The following is a 26108-nucleotide window of genomic DNA, read 5'->3' on the forward strand; positions in this document are numbered from 1 at the left end:
AAATCGATGATATGACAATTATAAATACTGTAAAATCTTGGTAACTCGAATCTCACGGGAACAGTTGAAATTTTCCAGTTGTGGAGGTTTCGACTTATCGAAGTTTTCCAGTAAGTGAGATTTTTGACGAACGAGAACTCGACATACGGAGACCTTATTATACATGGATTATATTTTTCGATTTACACATATTCAAAGGCGCAGAGGCGCGTAATATGCTTTTTATTTGGCTGACGAAACACATTCAGTTTGCATAGGAGACATATAATGGCACGATACTTCGAGCTCCAGGTGCAGCGATGATAAAACCGTAACTTATGTGGGTGAACCTCGACTCGAAGAGGTCGAGCTTCTCTGAATCCAAGTTACAGAGGTAAAACAACGCATCTACACGTGCAGGAAATGATTCGAGCTAGAGGGAGATTATATTTCTATATTCTTCTATCTTTATATTGTATAGATTTGCAGAAGCTTTTACAGCGAAGCGGAAGAGAATGAACAAAAGTTTTGTCTTATAGATGTTTTCGAATTACAGAGGTTCGAGTTAATGAGATTTTACTGTATTACATTTACAGATATATGTATACATATAATATCGTGAGAACAATTGCTTTGAACGCGATATATTTCCTGGTATCGCATTACTTTTATCAGTTGCTTCCGAGGAATTTTTAAATCCTCCATTATTTCTAAATCAAACGTTATGCCAACGCTAATGTCACTGTCGGGCGATAGTTTTTAGAAAAATATCCGATACAAAGACAGTAAAGTATACAGGGCGAGTTACTCGAGACTTTAAGCTGAAGCTTAAATTGAAATATTTTCAATGCTGTTAATTATATCGGCAAGTTTTTCGGATAAAAGTTGAATAGCTTCGAAGAAAGAGATATATATGTTGGTGTCACTAGTTTTCAGCTTCAATTACTAGTCATGTGATTTGGTTTTTAAATGAAATGATATATTTTTTAGGAACTGAAATATTTTCACTGCTGTTAATTATATCGGCAAGTTTTTCGGATAAAAGTTGAACAGCTTCGAAGAAGGAGATATATATGTTGGTGTCACTAGTTTTAAGTTTCAATTACTAGTCATGTGATTTGTTTTTTAAATGAAATGATATATTTTTTAGGAACTGAAATATTTTCAATGCTGTTAATTATATCGGCAAGTTTTTCGGATAAAAGTGAAATAGCTTCAAAGAAGGAGATATATATGTTGGTGTCACTAGTTTTAAGTTTCAATTACTAGTCATGTGATTTGTTTTTTAAATGAAATGATATATTTTTTAGGAACTGAAATATTTTCACTGCTGTTAATTATATCGGCAAGTTTTTCGGATAAAAGTTGAACAGCTTCGAAGAAGGAGATATATATGTTGGTGTCACTAGTTTTTAGTTTCAATTACTAGTCATGTGATTTGTTTTTTAAATGAAATGATATATTTTTTAGGAACTGAAATATTTTCACTGCTGTTAATTATATCGGCAAGTTTTTCGGATAAAAGTTGAACAGCTTCGAAGAAGGAGATATATATGTTGGTGTCACTAGTTTTAAGTTTCAATTACTAGTCATGTGATTTGTTTTTTAAATGAAATGATATATTTTTTAGGAACTGAAATATTTTCAATGCTGTTAATTATATCGGCAAGTTTTTCGGATAAAAGTTGAACAGCTTCGAAGAAGGAGACATATATATGTTGGTGTCACTAGTTTTCAGTTTCAATTACTAGTTATGTGATTTGTTTTTTAAATGAAATAATATATTTTTTTAGGAACGTTAATCGATGCAACTCGAGATTCTCTATAGAAAATTATTAACCCACTTACGTAGACAAACTAATAGTTTGTCGTAGTAGATATTTTAACTTCTAGTTTGTGAAACTTATCGTATAGAAGATAAGGAAAACGAAAACAGAAGTTACTATTTGCTTCGTGTTTTGTGTCCTCGCACACGGTTTTTGCTAATCATCGACGATAGGAACAATGTTTCGTACAAATATAAGCAAACGCGAGCCTTGAACGCTCGCAGCGGTTGTCTGACTTTCGTCACTCTTCGTTCTAAGAAGATAAGGGCAAAATACTCGAGGGTGCTATACGTGAAATCCTCTGCGATACTGCGTCGTAGGATAGCGGGTCCCAAGAATCTCCTATACTCTAACAGTTTTTGTACAATCGTCAGTATAGACGAACGACCGTCTTATTCATATTTTAGCGTTTACCAAAAATGTAATTTTATATTCCATACTATTCATACTATACATATTCCAGACTATATGTATTCTTTAGTGTTGGAATACAACGATATTAATCGCATACAGATGAGGTGATCGATCGAACGGATTCTTTCCTTCGTTGCCCTGCGATATCCCCGCTAGCGTGCGTTCGTTAGATGTACCATGGCGGCTGGTGCGTGCATGTTCTTCCGAAAATTCTGCGGAAGAAGCGTAAGGATATGGATGGCACATTGGACACGCTTTGTATCGCAGAGCTTCTGGAAGGTTCCGTGGCACGTGCCGCCACACAGACGTCTACACAGGTCACACTCATTACTGCACAGAGAGTGGGGTTCAAAATCTCTTCAGGGGCCATGGGTCACTAAGTCAGTCAATCTAAGAATAACTGGCCAATTGTCAACGTTCCACAACGCTCACTTATATTTCCTGTAATTTTTGTTTAATAAACATCACATATTATTATTTCAACGCAAACATTGTGTCTTCCACAGATTATTAATCTTAATTTCGAGATTAAATTCTAACATTTGGCCACTTACTTATAAATATAGTAATCGTAATAGTATGTAGTACCGTTAATAACAATAATATATTTTGTATATCTAGACACGAAGACTACATAATATTTAGATTACATATTTATAAGTTTTGTAATGTAGATTATTGTCGTTTGAAATTTATACCTTTAACGATTTGTCTGATAATACTAATGGATGTGACAGTAAGAATTGGATAGTATTCATATCGCTATGAGTATACACGGTTTTGTACGCAAAAAGGTATGGCAGTATCAAGTTGGCAAGAGCTTTGTGAACAATGGGCAAACCGTTAGTAACTGTGAAGGAAGGAAAATTGGAAGGCGCAGTATTGAAAAGTAGCCTAGGATTGTCATATATCGCCTTCAGAGGGATACCTTTCGCCGCTCCTCCTATCGGAAATCTTAGATTTAGGGTACGTTTCCGGTACTTGTTCTCGACTTATTTCAACTTTATCACGCCATGTCAAATATCATCTTGTAGCAATTCTAATATGTAAGAATTGTAAGAAATATGTACTAGCAGAGTTGAAATTCCAATCTTTTTGTAGTCGCCTATGTTAAAAATGGTACCGTAGTCTCCTACTATTCCTATTTCATGATTCTCGGTTTTCGAGTATGAACTCAATTCCCATAATTATATCGTTTACGCGAAATCGAAAAATTGTGGAATCGAAATTATTTTATTACATTTTGTTCAAGTTATTCGGAATAATTATTTACCATTGGAAACAACTTGAAGAAATTACCTAACGTTACAGCAAGTTTAAAGTGCCGTTTAATAGAATCTGATTAATACGAGTGATTTGTACAGATAGTTAAAGTAGTGCGTCATGTAATGTTGTATTTATTTTCTATCCAAATGTTCTTTTTTTTCTTACAAAAATAGGATCCTCAACCACCTGCATCATGGACTGGTATCTTGGATACATCCAAAGACACGAAATACATATGCCCACAGTTGGAAGAAAATCCGCCTTTCGATATTATTGGCAACGAAGATTGTCTTTATTTGAATGTTTACACGAATTCTCTCGATCAATCGAAGCCTGTTATGTTCTGGGTTCATGGAGGGGCATTCATACTAGGCAATTCGAGTTTTCACGAATCGAGACCCGACTATTTGCTCGCTAAAGATGTTGTAGTTGTCGCAGCTAACTACAGGCTTGGCGCATTCGGTTAGTTTTGGTTCAGTTTTACGGTAAAACCATGTCTACTTCTGTCGACATCATATATGCATACATTCGCAAAATATCAAAAAAGAGATTGTGCATGCAATTTAGAAACAAAATGTTTACTTTACGAATAAACAGAAAAGCTCTAGAATTATTCAGTTTTTTAAATTTCAAGGATTTTTAAATTTGGGTCACCGAGTCGCGCCAGGAAATTTAGGCTTAAAAGATTTAATCGCAGCTCTAGAATGGGTCAAGAAAAATATCGCCAACTTTGGCGGAGATTCCAATAATGTTACGATTTTTGGAGCTAGCGCTGGAGCAACTTTGGTACATTCCTTACTCGTATCGCCTCGGGCGAAAGGTAAAACGTGATTTTGACTACGTTCTTCATAAAATTAATCGAAATCTAAACTCTCGAAATCATCGAAGATATCTACACAACAGAAAATGTAAATGTCAAAGATCAAGTCTTATTCGTGATTTCAATGCACCGAAATGTTTTGGGATTTATCGAGATATATCGAGATTTCGAAAAGATTTGTTAATCCTGCTAGTTCTATGTCGATTTTTAGGACTGTTTCACAAAGCGATTTTGCAGAGTGGTACATTGACGTGTCCTTGGGCAAATTCCGAGATTGAAAATGGTTCTGAAGGCAGTTTTAAACTTGCCTCGCTTCTTGGCAAAGATTCTAATGATCCTGTCGAAGTTTTTGAATTTTTACGAACAGTGCCTGCCGAGGACATCGTAAAAGCCCAAATTTCACTTTTATCTTCGGAGGCAATGACTTTTCTTTTAACATACTTCGTTAATTATAATCAAACATTGAAGATTAGAACAAACAAAGAATTTGAACTCGTCATTTTGTATTGTAGAGAGAGAAGGCCGGTATCCTACCTTTTAGACCCAACAGTGACGAAGTGGCAGAGAATCCTGTTTTACCAGAACCGATCGAACAATTAATCACGAAAGAAGCAGATGTGCCCGTGATAATCAGTTACACGGCACACGAATATTTGATGATCATAAAAGGTGAGTATAGTAAAAATTTAAAAGAAAAAAGAGGAAGATATTAAAGATAATTGTTTATTACACGAACAATGATACTGTGCGATTTTCGTGTTTCTCAGATAAGAGCCCAAAATTAATAAATGCTTTCAACCAGTATCTCTATGGTCACGTGAAAAATTTGGGATTATTGAAGAAATTAGGGGATGCTGAAATAAAGAAATTGTTCGCGTTGGTAAAAGATCAATACTTCGATGGAAAACCGATCAGCGTGGAAAATTTAACCGAATTTTCAAAATTACTCAGTCTTATTAATTTCGGCATTCCCGCGATGTTGTTGCTAGAGGATCGCGTGAAAAGAACGACCGCGCCTAGTTATCTCTGTGTATTTTCATACGTTGGCAGTGAGAAGACCCCGACGGATCTTCTAGTAACACGACAGATTTCTGGTAACTTTAATTTTTAGATCCATTGCCGCATAATTATCAGATTATGTACACAACTATCAAACACGATATTTGCTCTTATACCGCAGGAGCGTCTCATACCGACGATGTCGCGTATTTGCTATACTTACCCAAATGTAAAACTGAACATCCTGATCCACCAGCGATTGGTACGAAGGACAGGATTACGTTAGAAAGAATGACTAGAATGTGGACCAATTTTGCTATAACTGGGTAAATTTTCAACGTGATTTCGAAAAGCATAAATCCGAATTTTAGAATTTATATATCGTATATGTTTAATATAGGAATCCTACCTCGGTCAAAGATGAGTTTGTCAACGTTGATTGGAAGCCTGCAACGAAGGAAGATCTATGTTATTTGAAAATTGACGACGAGTTACAGTTGCTGCCTATTTCACCACATCTTTTATCCTTTAAGTAGACTACATCAATCTTTTTTTGCGTGGGACGAAAATTAATTTTGGGAGAATTTTTATTTCTTTTTATTCACATGTAATTTATAATAATACATGTAATCACTTTCTTACGTTTGTAAGAAAGCAAAGGGTGCAAAGGAAGTAATAAATACATTACATATTTTCTACGCTTGTAAAATGTTACTGACAGCTATTTACACGCATCGACCATGCAAACGCATCTTTCTTTCTCGTTTGCAATAAATTTGCGAGTATCTCGAAATCAAAACTCTCGAAATCATCGAAGATATCTACACAACAGAAAATGTAAATGTCAAAGATTAAGTCTTATTCGTGATTTCAATGCGCCGAAATGTTTTTCAGTGCAATTTCGATGAAGAAGAAGAGATAAAGAATGGCAATGAAATAAATTGTAAATATGTTGTACCTATGCTATAAATATTCATCTCAGGCTACGTGGGGCTGATAAGAAATTTGTCGTTGAATAAATAAATATGTTTTTCTTTTCTTGCGATTAGAATTGTTTTAGACTAAACTTCAACTCGTCCCTATCGCGTTGATAAAGTTCCAGTTTTTACCCTTTCTCTTTTTTTTTTCATTTTCGTCATTATTAACGAGGTTTGGTGTATGATTAAATTATTGTTTGTGTAATAACACAACGCACGTTTCGATGTTTAAAAAACAACTTATATATTATTAATAATTCTATTCATCCGTGACTCTTTTAAAACACGAAAATAACACTTTTAGGTGTAATAACCCATAGAGTTTCAGTCAAACGATTTTTAAAATATTCGTCAATTTATCGAAAAATACCGGTTATTCTCCGAGTGATATCGATGATGACTCATATGCACTCGTTCACGGCTTATTTATTCCAAAAGGCGAAAGCTTTTTGTATCCTCTCGTTGTGTGGTTTTCCTGGCGTCATAGTGATCACAGGATTTGTACGTTGCGACACGTGCGGTACGTTCGTCGGTGATTTCGATTCTGCTGCCTCTTTCTCGAATAATTTGGCGGTACGACTCACGTTTCCGGTCGGAACGAACTTGCTACGAATTCTTCCGATTAGTAGCCTTGGGTCCTCAATTTCTTCGGGCACTAAAAACATATCAATTCATAAATGTTGTAGCAAAATCATTTATCGAAAAATGCTTGTTAGAATTCGATTAGTTAAAAAAGAGGAGAACGAAAATTATTTATTGAACACACCTTCATGCTGTCGATTAATTTCACGCGAAGCTTTAGTCACACCACTCAGTGTAGCTACCTCGATATTTCCTTTGGTATGTTTCTTTGGGTCCGAAACTTCAATGTTTCCTGCGTCTGACATTTCGTTGATTTCCTCGAGCGATGTCCTACGACTTTCAAATTGCTCCACCTTTTGTAACACGTTTTTAAGGTTGTCGCTATTATTTTCGTTGTCCGCCTCTTCTTCTTTAATCGACGAAATGCCTAGTTCGTTCACTTGTTGCGAAGACGCGGATAAATTGGAAATACAATCTCCGATCCCAGAATCTCGCGAGTCGCCTCTGAAAACCCGACGCGACTTCTGCGAGTTTACACTCGATTCTCGGTCCGTCTTCTGCTTCAATTCCTTGTCTATTTCCATAAATGTATCCTCACTGACCGTCTTTTCTTCCACGTTCCAAGTCGAGTCTTGTTTGCATTCTGAAGTCACTAGTTCCGGAGAATTAATCTCATCATTGATCGTTGATTTTGTAGTAACCTCGTCCCAAAGTAAATCCTGATAAGATTGCGATTTGTCATTGAAGTCGATCAAACTTTTTCCTTCCACGGTTACACTCGTTAAAATCGAAATTTCTTCGGTTATCAAGGTACGCTCCTCGACCTGACATCGCGTCACGATTTCGGTTTCCTCTTCGATTCTCTCCATAGGAAGCAGTTCCTCTGACTGAACTTCGTTCTGGCCCTCAGTTTCCTCAACTGTATCAGTTTCTCGGGTCCCTCCGGATCCATTTCCCTGAGAACACGATCCCGCGTGATCCGTCGTCGGTTCATTTTTCAATGACGACTCGTCAAGGTCCGACGATACGCCTGTTACTTCCTTTTGAGACAGGTCTAACGTTTCCTCTGGCGAGATGTTCATCTTTGTCTTATAACAGAACGAATACAGGTTCCTTTCTCGAGTATCTAGCTCGTTCGTGCTCTCGTTGTTCTTTTCTATCGCATCGTCAATGTCACGTGATTTTTGTTCGTTCGATGAAACGTCAAAATCGATCGTTCGTGGTGATTCAATGGGATCCGAGGTTGGCGAGGATTCTGCGGTCGCTGTCGGACTTCGTCTGCTGTTCGCTGAAAGTATCGCCATCCTTCCCAGTGCACGAATGGCATTTCCTGTTTTCTATCGTAACAAACAGAAGCGCACACACACGCAACACGATCAAATCCATGCTTAGATTAGTGGCAACTACGGTATCGAATTTTTGTGATTAGTTTTGATAAAAACAAAATAATTCTTTTTCGAATGAAAAAGGGTCGCATAATTAGAATGATTTAATCGAATTGCTCATAACGAAACCGATCCTCGTCCAGGTTTGTCTTTTTCCAGGAGAGCAAAAGGATACTCTAGTATCTTCCATTTCGGTTTGATAAACTTGTTTTTTCTTTTTCTAGCAAGATATTCATCATATTACACAATTGCTGTAAATGTATGGCTGAATCGTAATCATAAATTTATGGATCTCGTAACAAACGTTGTTTCTATTGAATTTATTAGCTTTCATTCGACCATAAGTTAAGGTATTAATCAATCTTTATAATATTAATTCGACCATGGATTATCTGTTATGGATTTTCTTTTCGACTACTTGAATGTATCGTTGTCTGAAAAGTCGGAGAATTTTACAAGGAACGTTTTTATTATGAGTGTATCAACTGCGCGTAAAAGAATTTCTCGATACATCAATTTCACAGTTTTAGAAAAAACCATATTCGTCTTTACTCTTTGAAAAGATACAATACTGTTTTACTCGGGACAATTTGCAACAGTTGTTTCAGATATTAGTATCAAATTACTTACCGTAAATCGTAAATTACTTATCGTTTTTAAACAAGCTCAAAACATTGCAATCTATCACAATGACGGACGATGTGAAAAATATGTAAAGTAACGAGTATCGAGTTATTAATTTTTACCTGCCACTTTCTTCGTACGATGAATTTCTTCAGCTTTTCTGTCGGCAAAGCTATCCTACTCATGGCTTCCGCGTGTTGCGCCATCCAAGCATGTTCCAAACATTGCCTCGCCGACATTCGCGATCTATAAATATAATAAATTAATTACATAGAAACCTCGATTAAGAATTTATAGAACATTTTGGACACAGTTGAATCAGTAGTAAAGTATGATTCTACAATCCTTGTCAATCGTTTCAGTACATACAGATTGCAGATATCTCGTTAGAAGATGATGCAAATAATATCTGATAATCTAATATAAAAACTGTTTTTTCCTAAAATATGTTAAACGCATTTCAGAGCCTTGTTCGAAGTTTCCATTCGTAATTTTCACTTGTAATATTCTAACGTAAGCAACATAGGAATAATTTTCAACCTTTACACCGTAGTATCTATACATTTGCACGGTAGATTCAATCGTAAATCATTGTCGAATTTGGTTTCATAATTTACTTGTAGTTTTTTTCCGAAAATTTACATATTCTCCTTCGCTGTCACATTATATGCAACGACGAGTATGCACAAGTTGCGTAGAAAAAATTAGTTTAGGAAAGTATAGAAACAAATGAATATCGAAGAATTTATCTTTCCTCTAACGCGAAGTATTTCACGCCAATTGAAAAAACTAATTGTACAGTATAAAGACTGTAGCTAATATATTTATCAAACGCGTACTCCTTTCGTTTGACAAGCAGGCTGCTGATGAAGTCCTTAGCGTCGTTGGAAATCGCATCGAAGGCCTCATCTTCCAAGTCGTAGTCAGCCCGAGTGATGTTGGCGAAGGTCTCGGCGTCATTGTCGCCCATGAATGGTGATAAACCGGTTAAGCTGAGCATTTACGACGTTGTTATTTATATAATAAACTTGTAAAGAGTGCAATTACGTATTTTAATCGCTTACAGAACGTAACAGATTACACCGACGCTCCACATGTCCGATTCGGTACCGATCGGTTCGTAACTTATTATTTCTGGTGGAATGAATTCTGGTGTGCCGAAAAGGACTCTGATCGGTGTGTCTGGTTTGAGTGTCTGTGCTAGACCAAAATCGATGAGTTTTATTTGATGGGAAGTTCGTGTTCGACACATTATGTTCTCCGGCTGCAAGAAATTCATTTGTATTAACTAGAGAAAATTAATAAAATAATTTTATAATAATAATTTGAATAATAATTTACGTTACAGCAGTTCAAACAATTCTGTGGGGTAGCATAATTATTAAATTACTTATACTTAATGTAATTAATATAATTTAGGGTAATATAGTAATAATTTTTAAATAATTTTAAAACAGTAAAATCTATATCAATGTTCAAGGTTTCAACTAAACAAATGACACCTTTCCTTACCTTCAGGTCCAAGTGCACCACTTTATTCTGATGCATATATTCGACACCCTCGCAAATTTGTTTCATGAACAGTATACTGTCTCTTTCGGTCAGGGTAAAATCGTCAGCAACAACTCTCTCGAAAAGTTCGCCACCAGAAATACTAAGGAATATAACGTTTTACGAATCAAATTATTTTTTAACGTTTCTATAAACGGATAAATATATTTTTTATTTTAATATGGAAGCTTACTATTCCGTAACCATCGTGATTTCTCGAGGACTCTCGAAAGCAGCCGCCAAAAGGAGGAGTTTTGGATGTCGCAGCATGTTCATGATTCTAATTTCCTCTCGAACTTGCTCTCGATCCTTCGTTTTAATGGTCCTGACAAATTTTGCCGCGAAGCTCGTACCTGAAGATTTCTCCACCACCCTCCGTACAGTTCCGTATCGACCTTTGCCCAATTCCTCCAATATCTCGTATCGATGATTAAACAATTGTCCATCTTCCATTTCCACTATTCGAGCTTCGAACGGTGGCTTAAATTCTGGAAATGTCAAATGTTTCATGGATTTTTTTCGTTACATACAAAATACTTAATATTTGAAATGCTGCTGTGTACTTTGAATCGTTTCTCAGCTCACTCGTATTTCTTTATCATTGTCAAATTTCATAAGCTCGAGGAAAAAGTAAAATAATCGTTATTGATATGCGTGGTTTTTCGTCTCAATCTTTTCATAGAGATTTTGTTAAAATATTTTTATGTCAAAGCGAGAGCGTGATTGAAATTTAAATAACTTGTGAGCTGCAACAAGTTTGCAAAATGTAGTCAGAGACAAAGATAAGTTGACAGGTAGTGAAAATAAATATCAACGAAATTGCGTTAATTGCAGCTTCTTTACATAAACATGTAAGTATTAATTTGAATTATTTACTAAATAATCTGTGTACTATAAGGATATAATAAATAGAACTTAGTACTGTGTAGTTTTATTAAACTTCCATAATACCAACTTCCTGTCTACTTGATTATATCTGCCTATTTATTTTTCTCCTCGACTGTATATGTACTATCATCTTTTATAACTACATATTTACCGTCTTCGTCGTCTTGCAAACACGTTTCCCCTTGTTTCGGAATTCGAACAAATTCAGATTCCTCTCCAGGTTCGCTAACCCCATGTATGTTTTCAGCTCTTACGCGGAAACGATATCTTTCACCAGGTATCACGGTGTCTGTTCCAACATCAGGTAGCGTGAGACTCAACGAAAGACAGGATTCTGCGATCGTCATCCAAGTGTTTTCATCGGCACGGTTCATTTCCACGGTATAACCGGTAACCGTGCAACCACCATCGTAGGGAGACGATCGCCAATTAATGGTCGTTGCCCCTGTAGAACAGCATATGTTTGGAACACTCGCTGGCGGGTCTGGTGGACCTGTAAAAAAGATTTGCGAACCTTTACAATTTTTGTGAAATTGTAGTATTTTGTTTTAGTAGACAATGGATGTACGCTGTCGTCCATAAGTTACGGGTTATGATATAAATGTTTGTAATGTTTATAAAATATTTAGGAGACAGTACATAATTTTACAAAATGGACTTACATTTAATAAAAGCAACAAATAAATATAATCCATGTCAAAAAATAAATAACTATTACGAATATAGTGAAAAATTTATAGAACAAAAGTTATTAAAATCCACTATATATCAGTTTTAAACTTTTGTTTATCCGTTACTGTATACATCTATTGTATAGAACCTATACTGTACTATGCTATACTATATTATTGTATAGTGTCTGTACTTAGTTTTATATTTTATAATTTTTACTTTAAATATTAGAAACTTGTAAGTAGAGCCTTCGGTATAACGGTTTGTTGAAAGTAACTGACAATCAGAACACGTGTTGCCTGTGTATCATTTATTTTTAAGTCGGCTAGTTTTTTTCAAACTCATTCGCCGTTAAAGAATGTTTCAAGGACGTCATGTTCAACAGTCCATTTGAAATTATAAACAAGAACCGCTTAAACTGTTTTTCCTCGAACGGGTCTCATTAATAATCATATGGAATCAAAATGTCTTGAAACTAAAAAGTCATCAATCTGTGTATCTACATATATTGTACTTTGTAAACATGAATTACTCGTTTTCACAAGATTTATGAAAGAACTTTACCACAAAGTTGCACGCTTTAAAGTGTCGTCTTTACACTACATGCACTGACACTCGTTTATTATGACAATTTCATACAACATTTTGCAATATGTTCACTCGCTTGACAATTAGTAGTAAATAATTCGCCATTACCCATTGCTCTTCGAGTGTCGTCCTTTTCCTCGCGATCACTCGACAAAGAAAACGCTGTTAATAAATTTTGGAAATTGTTTAAAATATTAGGCGAAAGTGTGACGTGAAAAATTTCTTTATGTTCTCGGCGCCGCGAATTATTCTACACAACTCTCCTCTTGCACAACGCTGCCATGACGCGCACGCACTTTTTCAGCACTGGTTCGTTTCATCGTGATCTCAAGGAAAGAGGAAGAGTAGACGAAGCAAATGGTGGGGATGGAAGAAGAAACGAGGGAAGAAGGAATTATTGCGCGACACGTCACGTGAGACTGTCGTCTGCCTTGTACATAAGAAGCGGAACTGGACCGTGTGACACGCGCTTACGCACGTGGAACAATGGATGTTTCGTTCTAAATTGCGTTTGAAGACACCAGGAAATGCGATAGAAATTAATCGAAATCGTTGATTTAATTCAGTCGAAAGTTCTTATGACTTCTCGTCTTTTTTACTTCTATCGGTTTTACGTGTTTTCTAAAGAACACTATAGCCTTCTAACTTAGTGAAAAATAAAAAAGATCAGAGAATTATTTGTCTCTTTCATGTCTATGAAACATGGTAAGCTTGGAAATTGATGGAGATAATTAATTAAATTTAATCGAAATTTCTTAAGATTTCTCGCCTTCTGTTTCTGCATTCGTATATTTTTTCAAGAAATGCGACAGGTTCGGAAATCAGTGGAAATGGTGAATTCTGTGCAGTGATTCTAGGATTACTTGTCTGCTAAAACTTTTACGAATTTTTAACACTTTCGCAAGAGACAAACTCTGAAATTAGTCGAGACAACTGTTTTAGTATAATTAGGTTAATTCAGTCGAGGATTTCTACGATTTCTCATACTTCGATGAATTTTCTAAATTTTTGTCTCACTGAGTCACGTACTTTCACGTATTAATTAGCAATGTTCTACAACAGTTTGATCGCGTCGGTAAAAACGTTTCCGCTTAATGCACTCGCTCCATTTCCTTCTATCTAGTGGACAGGTAGGATTTCTTGCTCTTACTAGTGCTGATAGCATAAACTATTCTTAGTTTCATAGAGTTCGCAAACGAAAACACTGGTTCGTATTGTTGTATACTTACTTTTATGCTATGCGCACACATATTAACGGGCGTTTATTGCAGTATAAGATATCGGGAATTTAAACGAGTGATGTAACACCGCTCGCTTCAAAGCTTTGTAAATACAAATCGTCTTCTAGTGTTTGTGGCTCTTGTCTATGTACGTAATTTGAACAAGTGTTCCATCTCTATTTGAGGCTACATTTACGTAATGCTAACGTAATCTTTTTTACAACAGCTTGTATCTCATCGTTCGTACATAGGTAACAATGTTCCTTGGTCAATTTTAACACTTTACTGACCGCTAGCGGTTCAATAGTATACGCACGTCCGACCGGTAGCTCAGGCGCAGATTCTCCCTGGCGCCGGCTCTGTTCCGGTTTAGACTCTCCAATACCATTCTTTTCGTTCATCACGATCGGTAAGTTTTTTAAATTGGCATAAAACTGTGCGAACTTACAAAGCAACGCAACTGACGCAACTGAGCAAGGTACCTTAGTACTGAATAACAAATTACTGCTCAAATAATGAGAAAAATTGTCGGTGACAAAAAGCCGATTAATAGGCTATCGGTTGGTAAGCGTCGGAGACAAAAAACCGATAAATCGGCTATCGGTGGTCGGTAAAGTGTTAATATTTCTTTGTCACGTACGTACCTTCAACAGCAACGCTGAAACACCGTCGGTCCTTTCCCAGTTTATTTTCCACGGACACTTCGTATTTCCCGGCATTGTCAGCGGTCACATCGTCCGATATTAAGCAAGACACTCCACCGCCGTAGGTAATAGCAGTCTTTTTGTTTGCAGTCAACTCTCGACCCTTTAATCAAAATTCTCGATTAAGCGCTTGATTGAACGCGGTCAGAGATGGACGATTACAACTGACTGATAGGTGCTTATGAACGATTCCCATGCATCTATATAACTATGACATTACTATATATGAATTCGTAAGTTACTATATCTACATAACCGCAAGCGATTGTACATGATTACACGAAGTTAAATACGGCATTGAAGATGCAATTTTTATTAACGTACAATTAGACCTTGTTAAGGTAAATTTGAGCTTGATATTAATATCGTGTTTTGAATATATAGTGACTCATGGAAGTATTCGGATGTCTACTACAGAAAATTTGCCTAGATATAGCGAAACTTTATTGTAATCAGTATTGTAATCAGTTGCGGAAATTCATACTTTTATGCACAAGTAAAGAAACAAAGACTAAATAGAAATTTTGTTATCTTCTTGACGTCGTAACAAATTTGTTTTAAATGTGTCGTGTACTTTTTTATTGTATGTGCATTTCTAGCACATTTAATAATATTCCCGTTAATGTGTGAAAACACTGTGTGTCCAAAGTCTAATAATGAGATAAGACTATCATAATCATGTTTATCGTATACACATGACTACATATTGAACATAAATTTTGTAGAATGTTTGCCTCTGAGCATATAATTAACGAATGATCAACGTTATCTCGCTAAATACATTGAAATTTATTAATATAATATCGATAACAATATAACATCATCGATAGTTTATATGCTTTTGCGAGTTCTGTGAATTTACGTTTGCAATTTTCTAACTTTTGGATACATCTTCGGATTTCGTTCAAACTTGACGAATATACCTCAGTCGTATCTCACTTTAATGCCAATAAAATTTCAAAATTTTTCGTTTATACCACACTTGACACACTCATGAAAGATCTATATAACAAGCTGTTCAAATTCTTTCGTATTAGTGTCCAAATACTTCGTTCCGGGAGTCACAATATACTGATTTCACTTAATTGACGAACGATATCGCACGAACAGAGATTCTCTTGTTTCGTAACAGTAGCGTCTTTAATCACACGGAGGACAAAAAACTTCTTGTATTTTGTTCTCGAACTACATTAAACAAAGTTTGACGTTTTGACGGGAGAATCTGACGGAAGATATAAATGATACTCACTGCTCGTAGCCACTTGACGACTGGTTCCGGATGACCTCGATACGTGACCCTGAGGACTACTCTGTTTCCTCGGAAAACTGTGACGTCAGCCGGTACCTTTACGATACTGGCAGCCACGAATTCCTCCGGCCTAATAGTAACTTTCTCCTCCTCTTTCGCCACGATTTCTTCCTTCTTTACAATCGAATCCTCCTCCAACTCTTGCAGAGCGCTTTCCATGCATATTATAGGTGTATTATCGTGTTTATTATAGTTATCTTGAATTTGTTTCGCATTGTTACCAGTCTTATACGGATCAGAAACCTCTGTTGAACTCGTTATACATTCTTCTTTGTTTTCAACTAATTTTGATATCTTTTCGTTCGATACTTCAGAAGATTTTTCTTTACAAATATCCCTTGTTTGTTCCTCGTCTGAAGACGACGAAATCCTGTGTTCATTAGATTTGTAGCGCACTTGTTGAGTAACTTTACGTTCCAACTTTTTCGAGCCGCGAACTATCCTTTTATTCGTTTTGTTGGTCGCCAGTGTTTTCCTGGTATCGAGTAACGGACTTTGAAGAATATTCTTCCTCGCGGGTGCAGGAGACAGTTGTTTAGGACTTGAAGTAGATCTGAGAGGCAACGAGGATGATCTGATTCGTATAGGAGACTCGTGTAATTGATTTCGAGAGGAAGAGAGAACGTCTCTTCTTGCCTTTCGCAGAGAATTGTTACGGCTACAATTAACAGCTTTTGGTGGCTTTTCGTTGTTAATTTCCAGCGTATCGTGACGTCTCGATTCTTCGAAATTCTGTACCGTTCGCTGGAATCGTAGTTCTGCTGTGCAACTAATCGACGGTCCTTTACCAGTCACGGATGCGGTGCATCGAATCTCACCGATATCTCGCGGTTGTACATCGTGTATCCTAAGAATGCTAACGTTATCGTCTCTTTCAACCTAAATGTAAAACCAGAAATATGATATTATAAATGAGAAATTAATAGCGAATGAAATTAACAAATTACAAAACTGATAAACGAAGTTTCTTAAATTAGACGAGTTGACGCACCTTGCACCTTGAATTTTCTCTGATGTCCTTTCCATTGATCGTCCACGTGATTTCCATGGGTTTTCCACATTGCACCCGAGCACAGAAACAGGCAGTCTCACCTTTCGGTGTAATGACCGACACAGGTGTTTTCGTGAACTGCGGCGCCAATTTCGGAATACCTTTGTAATCTTGTGCACAAAGTAAAATATTTTTTAACAGCTTCGTATCGAGATTATAAGTTGTTATATAGGTGAAACTTTAAAGGAAACGTATAGAAAAGTATCAAAGGAGTATCAAATGTTAAATATGAAAAGATTAATGAAAAGGACGAGACATGGGTCTAAAGTACTCCATGAATCGCGTCATTTTATCTGTTTATAGGAAATTTGAAAGTGCAAAACTACGCATAATATGAAAAAATATGTAAAACATCCAAATTATAGTGCTTTGTATACTTGATAGGTAAAACAATTTTCAAATTAATTTTTACTTTTTTAAATATCTTTTCAAAAATATAAATTTGGACAAAAATTCACGGCATAGTCTTAAGATATCTTGTCTGTAAGTATGGAAAGTTAACATTTTTCTAAAAATAAATTTTATTGATAAAAATGTACCTTGAACAGCAAACAGGCCGTTGCTAGACACCTCTCCGAAATTATTGCGAACGAGGCAAGTATACTCGCCAGCATCTTGTGGACAAACATTGGATAATCTTAGTGCGACGCCACCGTCACCATATATGACGTATTTATGGTAATCGTTGTCAGGTATCTCACGACCATCCTTTAACCAAGTCACCGAAAAAGGCGGTGTACCTGAAAAACATGATTTAATGCTCGTTGAATTATATAATCAACCATTTATATTAATTGACGCAATTGATTTCATCCCTTAAAAGTCGAAAGAATTCACGGGAGATGTAGTTGCTCAGAAGTGGCACTGATTGACTCCATAAATTGAGAAATAGAGAAAACTCACGATACTAATTTAGTTTGGAGTTTACGATTATTTACGATATCTCCTAACGATAAATAAACTTATAGAAACAAATAATTCTTTTTTTGAGAAATTGGGCGTTAATCATATGCAGTCAGGAAATGAAAAGAAATTTACAAAAAGATGGAGTTGCTTAGTTTGGCTTCAGGAGAAGCTCGTAACAAAAGATTGAAAACACCAAAAATTATACAATAGTTTGCGATAAGTGCTAACTTATATTGTTCGTTGAGCTAACATTATTTTTATGTTTACTATACCCGCAAGTCTCGTCTGTAGTTCGTAACAGTGACCTTCCATGACGATCGATTCTTCTGGAAGAGACTGTAAGAATTTCGGCGGATCTTTGTCGCACGTAGACGGATTATGAGAATCAAGAACGGTCACCTGTTATCGAAGAAACAATTACGAAAATAATTATTTCGCATTGCAAGACGGTAACGTCGCGTTGGGAAACGAATAGAATGCAGAAGCATGTTGTCTATGCCACGTGGTTAGCATATATCTAAGATTATTTACCTGGCAAGAATTCTTTGTAGAACCAAGGACGTTCGTTGCCACGCAGGTGTACTCACCCGCGTCGCTCGCTTTTACTTTCAAAATTTCGACTTTCGCAGTTGTTCCGTCGAAGTACCTTTTTACTCGAATCGATCGTTCCAACGGGCGTCCATTCCTAGAAATTTGATCCTTTGATACTTTATGCTTTGAATAAATCGTGATTATAAACTAGATACGTAAACACAACGTAGAAACTATGCCACGAACTATGCTATGAACTATGAAACTTTTTTAAGCTCTCTTCCGTTACACCGTCGACGCGATTTGTCTTTGAAACAGAAACAAAGGAAGTCTTATTCTACATAGGTAAAGTGTAATAAATTCTGTGAAAAGTTCTACAGGATTCGAGCTCGATGCAAAAATCGTTAGGTGTTTGGCCATCGTCGTAAGATCTTTTAGACACTCCGAGATTTATGACTACGTTATTTGTTACACGAAACACGCGTGAAAGACTAAAATGCATCTCTAAATCTAAACGAATCAGAAATTGATAAATCACAGAAAAAAAGTCAAAAAGTCTGTACGTGTAAAGAAATGGCAATTGTTCAAACATAATTGTGTATTGGGAAGTCTTTCACAAAAATAATTATGTAATAATGTTTCAGAAGGGAACTTTCTTTGTTTTACCTGAACCACGTTGGTGTTAGACTAGGCGTTCCTCTAATACCGCAATCGAGATATAATCTTCCGTTTATTCTGCTAGTTGTGTCTAAGAGGCTTCGGCTAAATGACGGATACGTTCTAGGCGATGCGCTCCTAGTTCTGATTGTTCTGGCAACCGACCCAAGTAATTGACGATCTTTTTGAACAAATTATCAAAATTGTAAGAATGAAATAACAGGTAATCCTATTCAGTTTTTCGAATGTTTGTGTAAGAAGGAAATGCAAATTTTTCTTGTAATTTAAATTAACTATGTAGTTACGATATATTTGAATAGAAAATTGCCAATTTACCCGATAATGTCATATCAGCAAGTTTACCGTAATTTAATGAATACGATAAAGTATAATCTCAATTCACATACTAATTATTTCCAGGCGGGCACTGGCTTCGATACGACCATAATCATTCTCCACGATCACTCTGTACAGTCCTGCGTCTTCTTGGGTTACTTCGACGATTTCCAATATCTTTACGTCGTCTCTTTCTTTTATCGAGATTCTAGCGGTTGGCGTGGCAATTATGCCATTTTTGTCCCATTTCACCCATGGTGACGGGTGGCCAACTACAGCACATTGGAATCGCACGGTTTCCCCTTCCTCGACCACGCGATTATGCGGAACTGCGTAAAATTTCGGTGGACTGATCTTTGGCCGTCTTGACATCGACCTACTTCGTGGAAGAAGCTGCGGAGACCTTAATTCTCGACCATCTGTAATTGTTCCATTTTGTCATATTTCTCTTCTAATTTAAAAAGTTGATTGGTACAAGCGACGTAAACCTTTTCTTTTCCAGCATTCAACGCAAGAGTTTGGTCACCATCGTTTAATCGAGTCAACGTAAATTTTGTTATTAGGTCAGATATATTTATGGAAATTAAATTAACCCGTAATTGCTACGATGAGAATAAATAATTGAAAGGGCAAACATGGATACGTAAAATAATAAAAAAAGGTTAGTATTATGGGATTATAGTTATTACTTTATTTAAACTACCCTTATGTAACTATTTTAGTTAAATTATACGTACTTGTGTGTACAACACTCGACAAGTTATCGTGAAAATAAAAATTACAGGAATCTGACAAACTTCATTTTACCAATTACGAGTTAAATCTTTGCGAAAGTTTATTGTTTTATTATATTAGTAATTTATTATTATTATTTCACACGATCTATTCTTGTTACGCTTACGCGAAACTGCAGGAGACAAACTCCTGATCGGTGTTGAGCGTGGCGTCGATCTCGGCGTCGATCCGGCCGATAGAAGTCCTGCGGGCCTCGTCAATCTTTGGCTCAAAACATTCTCTTTCCCTTCAGGCACTGAAACGTATTTAAACAAAATGACTTACAAACATGCAGCTTTCCATATTTCTGACACGTATTTCAAGAACGTAGGTAGCAAACGTGTTTCTTATCGCGAGAAACTTCAATAAAATCAGAATCTGGCTGTACTCGAGACACGATTTACTTTGCAGATACAGTGGTAATTGAATAACACTTAAACCGAAGGTTTCACGTATTTGTATCACTTGACGTTTCCATATTGCCTTATTAAACGATCGTGAATTAAACACGAAATTACCATCCACTATTAGGCAGGCTGACGTGAATGCTTTTCCAAGGTCGTTATATGCCACGCATGTATATTCGCCCTCGTCTTCCGGATAAACATGTTGGATGCTCAGACGCGCGGTTTCTCCATCAAAGTCAGCGGAGAAATCGCCACCCATTTGTAGAATCTGAATGTGAATATTACAAGCAAGTAAGAATTATCATTACAGAGACGATATAATCTTATATGAACTCGTAGTTTCTTTATTTTTCTGTATATATGTATTTTAATATTATTATTATTATAGTATTAGTTCATACAGTATAATGGGATATTAACATATATATAATACACTATCTCGGATGGGCTATATAATTCTAACACAGGGAATAACAATATATGAAATATATAGAATATTTCTAAATTCGTATGGAATGACACATAATATGATACATAGAATATCTCTAATTTCGTATATGTATAATGGTATAATGTGGTATACGGAAAGTTATTACTAGACCGCAAATGTTTATGCAATTATGGGAAATTCAAATATACAAAAATGTATAAAATTATAAAGTGTATAGTATAATATATATGAAAACATACAAAATGTATCTTTGAAGTAAAATTATATAAATTTCAAATTTACACGATCACATAAATTTCTATTTAGATTCTATTTCTTGAATTGCATAAAAATATCCATAAAAATACGGATGTATATGAAAATTTAACTATTATACTATATTATACTACATTTATATATATGTATTATAGAGTTTAATTTTCGCTTTACATTATACATACAGATTATACATAATCAGATATGAAAATGTTTTTTAGTTAGCAATTAATATTTACCTTCCCCCCACGTTCCCAACGCACCAATGGCGCCTCGGGAGTAGCGTGTACTTTGCATTCAAGGGTAACAGCGTCGCCGTCGCAGCATCTCAGATCTCGCAGCTCCCTCGTAACTATCGGCAAAGTCAGCACCTTTCTGTCAATTAAAATTCACAAGCGTCATTTAGTAAATACGATCAAGATATTAGTCAATATTAGCCGTTGTTTTATAAAACGTGGCGGAACTTGCCACGTGTCGCGTCATGTAACAGGATTTATCTACGCAGTAATCTAGATATGTACCACTTACCCGTGTGTGACCCCTGATTTCTTCATTTTCTCCTCTTTGCCTTGACCTGAAAGCATGATACATGTATTATCCTTTCGTCTAAGCAAATCGTCCATGCTTCTTTCGAATGCTAAACGTTACCTTTCGCGTAGATCTGCAAAGAAATCACGGCTTTGGCCTCCCCATGGCAGTTCCGCGCTATTACGGAATACGTTCCCGTAAAGTCGAGTTTCGCGTACGGTATCTCCAGTCGATACTGAGGTCCTTCGCCGACCAGCCGGAAGTGGGCTGCGTCCCTGTAGTAATCAGGCTGTAAAAGAATGAAAATTGGAAACAAAATATAAATTGAGAAACGTTGAAGAAGTTGGAAACAGAGAGTGGCTGACGAAATTATTGCTACAATTAAGAATTTGACAAAAATGTATGAAGTATAATAAGATAACATAAAGAACTTTTTATATAGTTGAGATTTTCAGCTAACAAAATGCTAAAAGATTAACCGTGCATTTCTAAATGAAAAATATGAAAAGGTCCTTGTTACATGGTATTGAAAAGTTCTATATATTTCACAAATCTTTCTTACATTCACGATTAAGTCTGAATAATTTAGCGATTCGCTGGAGAATGTAGAACATGGAATTTGAAATACAGTAGAGCCCCATTTAATGGAGCGAAAGTTCAGTGTCTGATTGTTGCCGACTGAATCTACTTATCTGAACACGAACTGCTCTTATTTGTATCACAGATGGAGATCACAGATAGGATAGAAACTCAAGTTGTATGAACCGTATATATTATGTATTTCTTTACAAGGTTCGCAACGAATCAGTCTATGTAAAACGAATTGATCAATCTATGTAAAAATATTAATTTCTTCTTCACGAACGAAGCAACGTTTACAGTAAACGGATTAGATGGCTAAATAACGTTCTGATATTTTCTTTACGTTCGAGGGCATTTGAATAGCGCCATCAAGAACTTGAATATGTATTCGTTGCTCTTATCCACACGCACTCTGAAATCTCACGCTACTAAACGCAACTTTTATTGCTGACTTCGATAACACGTAATCTGAGTGCGTGTATAAATATCCAACGCAACTCGTGCTGGAAGAGCCATAGAAGAAGAAAAGAGAAACGCCACGAAGTTTTAAGTCCAAAGGAACTTTACCCTGTTAATGAGAGCTGATCTCGAAGTACAACCTCGAAGTACAACCTCGACCTGAATACCGACATTTCCGTCACTTACGCCCACAGTGAGGTCACCCCTTGTGATCGAATCCATTATTTTTGTCGATTGTTTACAAAATCAACAAATTTATAAGTATTTTACTACAGGTTTGGAAAATTTGCAATATTTTTACGACGTTTTATTCTTTCTGTGGTTTCTGAGGAAGAAATTATTATTTTCATTGTTTCTCTACATAATCTTCTGTTTTATAAATCTTTTGCTGCATTTGCAAAGCTTTTAATATTTCTTACAGCGTTGTGTCTCCTTTTCGATAACAGAAATTCTTCATAAATTTGGCAGCTTGACGAATCCGGGGTTAAAATCCAGTTGAAAAAAATGTTCTAGATACATAGAGGCAAAGTCAGGTAGAAAGAGAAGGAAGGGCAGTTGATAAAAGTAAGATGGGAAACGTCTTCGTCGGGGCTCTAGTCCATATAGGGAGCGAAAGTTGAACAGATCGTTCGAGACTGATCTCGTTGCTCGTATGACACGAGTGCCAACGCATATTACCGTTTTTTCATTACTAATTGCGCGTCTCTTCGCCAGACACGCCCTTCTTAAACCCTCGAAAATTAAGGTCGTTGAAAAAGAAAGACTCGATTGTTTCCTTTTTCGACCGAACCAATCTGAACATCCAGCGTTTCAACGCGCTTTAAGTTGCATTTAATCGTTCCGGACCTGACATCTCTAATATACCTTGGAATACTTTTCTCTGTCGTTAATAAATTTTATTTATCAAGTTCTCGTCTAGTTCCATTTAATATGATAAATCTTCGAAATACGTATTACGGGTTTTGATGTTTGTAAAAAAATTTGTCACGTGCTGAACACCGAAACTGACTTTGATTTATAACGACATGGTTGTCATCACGAAATGAAGTTTTCAGTATTTCTAATGCTCGAACTCGAATCGTGACATAATGGACCTTCTGAGACCCATCTGTCTTTCACCTGTCGCGGTTCGCCTACGATGAAATTTATGCGGACGACACTTCCCGTTACGGAAGAGAGGCGCCATAAACCGAAGCAGAGCCGGCTACTGCAAGGACTTCTTGCAATGTCATCTTATATAGATCTATATTTACGCGTGTAAAACAGATTGTCGACATACAAGAAATCTGTTTGCTGGTGGACATATAGAGAGCAGAAACTTTCCGAGTTTCTGAGAATATTTTTGTTTCATGGATTAATAGAGTATTATTTCTACGCTGTTCTACGATATACGTAAATAATATATTTAGAAAACTGTATTATTAATGTTAGAAATTCGTGGAACAATTTTTAATCAGCACGTATAGAGATAATATTTTCCTAGAGTATTATTTTCAATGTTTTTTAGAGTATGTTTAAGTAATAAATTGATGTTTTCATTAAAATTCACGGTAAGAGTTTTAATCACTATTTTTACATTCTTCTATACTTAAACGAAAATAAATTCTCGACCATGTTTTTATTAAAATGAATTTTTCACTGAATAGCTGATAAAAATAAACAGACTTTTTTGATAAACCTCAGACAGAAAATTAATATTCTTCACGGGATATTATTTGTAACTTTCTTAACAGTATATTTAATTCATACTTTAGACAATGATATTTTTATTAAAATGAATGTAATCGTTTTTAACGAACCTCAAGAAGTTGTTTGCACTTATGTCATTCGCCGTTAAGTTTCCATTTTGATGCCAATATTCATATATATATTTAGCAAATAAAAATATTATTAGACATTATTTACTAAATATATTCGTATATTTAATATATTCACCCGATAGAGGAAAAAGGAATCGTGACGTTGAAAACATAATCTTTCACGGTATCCAGAATTTTTTGATCAACGAGCATCGATCCCTATCGCGAAATCGCGACTCGTTTATCCCCATTTAGCAGCTGCAGCTGCACTGAAAACAAACTTGGACGTATTTGGCGGTGCACATTCGCAGTCGCGACGCGTCGCGTCCCTCCGATCGACGACGGGACGAAAGAACGAGAGAGGAAACTCGGACTCGGCCAACATTACGGCGAACAGGCGCTGACATTCGCGCTTAAGCGTCGACCAGTTCGATGAATGTCCTAACGAGCTCCGCTGAGATCGATGGATGACTCACGTCACAGAGATCACGGCTTTGAGATCTTACGATCCGATTAGATCCTCGATGATATTTCAATAAATTGGTCGTGGGTCGAACGATAGTTTTATCGATAAAAATAAGAAAAGTAGGTATTATCATTAGATGATAATGAGAATGATAACAAGTAAGACAGATTTATGGGAATTAGACGTCAAATGGAGGAAGTACAAGAGTAACATTATTACTAGAGAAGGATATTTTCATAGATATTGTGTGTTAATATTAATGTTAACATTAACGTGTTAATATTAGTATAGTGCAAATTTGTATCTTATATTATCAATTTTTTTTTTCGCAGAAGTGACATTTAAATAGAAGTTTGCTTTATTCTTTCAATGTTTTATATATTTATATATTTCATATGTTATGATATATTTCAATAATATTCTCATCCGGGTATTATATAATAATGATGATATATTCCCATAAGTGTGTAAGTGTCTGCAGTTTAGCTATTAGATACTAAATATGACAAATTTATGCAAATTAGGTGTCAAGCAAAGAAAAAAATCTAATAACATTTGTAAAGACCGTGCGAATATTTATACGAATGGTTTCATGGATTTATGCGGTCTCAAGTAGAAAAGAAAATAAAGATGTTAGATGGAAACTACGTAAAAACGACATGACAGATTTATGTAAATTGGGTGTCAAATACTGAAGAAAATTGATCATATTTCAAAAAGTAGAAACGCGACGGTAAAATTGATAATCGCATTTTAGAAAGACAAGCTAATTCTTATCAAGCACTACATTCATTACGCAAATACTAAACTTGGAATTTAGTACGAAGATTCAAAACGAAGCTCTGTGAAATAACTATAAAAAATATGCATTGGTTCGATTATTGATCATTAAAAAGACTCTAAAATTACGTAAATTTCTTGAAAGAATTTTTTATATCTTAGCTCTAAAAAGAATGCATTTGTAAGACGGTAAATTCATGCACATACTGATTCTTACAAATAATTTTTCTAATTCTTCGAGCTTTCAAAAAGTGTTACAAAAATGCAGTGGGAAAATTTTGACAGATAACGCTACAAAAAGTACAAGTATATTATAAAAAGT

At 35.8% G+C, this 26108-nt stretch overlaps 2 protein-coding genes and 1 long non-coding RNA gene across 3 annotated transcripts in view; 1 reads left to right on the forward strand and 2 right to left on the reverse strand.

Moving 5' to 3' along the window:
* Positions 1–1963: 1963 nt before the first annotated feature.
* On the reverse strand, positions 1964–2909 carry LOC117152281. Its single transcript, XR_004462612.1, has 2 exons — positions 2760–2909; positions 1964–2280 (listed from the first exon to the last, which is right to left on the reverse strand). It is a non-coding gene; the product is annotated as an uncharacterized LOC117152281 (long non-coding RNA).
* Positions 2910–2954: 45 nt separating this feature from the next.
* LOC100744343 (esterase FE4-like) lies at positions 2955–6349 on the forward strand. The gene is made up of 8 exons (XM_003493108.4): positions 2955–3185; positions 3659–3947; positions 4120–4305; positions 4517–4722; positions 4818–4974; positions 5073–5399; positions 5486–5630; positions 5705–6349. The coding sequence occupies exons 1-8, from the start codon at positions 3051–3053 to the stop codon at positions 5838–5840; spliced, it is 1581 nt and encodes a 526-aa protein (XP_003493156.1). The 5' UTR covers positions 2955–3050; the 3' UTR covers positions 5841–6349.
* Positions 6350–6365: 16 nt separating this feature from the next.
* Positions 6366–26108, reverse strand: part of LOC100743398 (titin homolog) — a 75576-nt gene continuing 55833 nt past the window's right edge. The window contains exons 29-49 of the mRNA XM_033323399.1: positions 21821–21989; positions 21701–21746; positions 21412–21547; positions 20578–20734; positions 20187–20315; positions 19357–19704; positions 18959–19130; positions 18293–18446; positions 18034–18160; positions 17395–17595; positions 16796–16965; positions 15745–16683; positions 14436–14598; positions 11463–11804; positions 10617–10911; positions 10385–10526; positions 9937–10136; positions 9712–9864; positions 8995–9118; positions 7048–8200; positions 6366–6936 (exon numbers count right to left, since the gene is read on the reverse strand). Coding sequence (XP_033179290.1) covers positions 6704–6936; positions 7048–8200; positions 8995–9118; positions 9712–9864; positions 9937–10136; positions 10385–10526; positions 10617–10911; positions 11463–11804; positions 14436–14598; positions 15745–16683; positions 16796–16965; positions 17395–17595; positions 18034–18160; positions 18293–18446; positions 18959–19130; positions 19357–19704; positions 20187–20315; positions 20578–20734; positions 21412–21547; positions 21701–21746; positions 21821–21989 — 5553 coding nt within the window. The 3' untranslated portion in view covers positions 6366–6703. The remainder of the gene's footprint in view (positions 6937–7047; positions 8201–8994; positions 9119–9711; positions 9865–9936; positions 10137–10384; positions 10527–10616; positions 10912–11462; positions 11805–14435; positions 14599–15744; positions 16684–16795; positions 16966–17394; positions 17596–18033; positions 18161–18292; positions 18447–18958; positions 19131–19356; positions 19705–20186; positions 20316–20577; positions 20735–21411; positions 21548–21700; positions 21747–21820; positions 21990–26108) is intronic.

The sequence above is a fragment of the Bombus impatiens genome, unplaced genomic scaffold (genome assembly GCF_000188095.3).
Source record: "Bombus impatiens unplaced genomic scaffold, BIMP_2.2 scf_0967, whole genome shotgun sequence".
NCBI classification, from domain to species: Eukaryota; Metazoa; Arthropoda; class Insecta; order Hymenoptera; family Apidae; genus Bombus; species Bombus impatiens.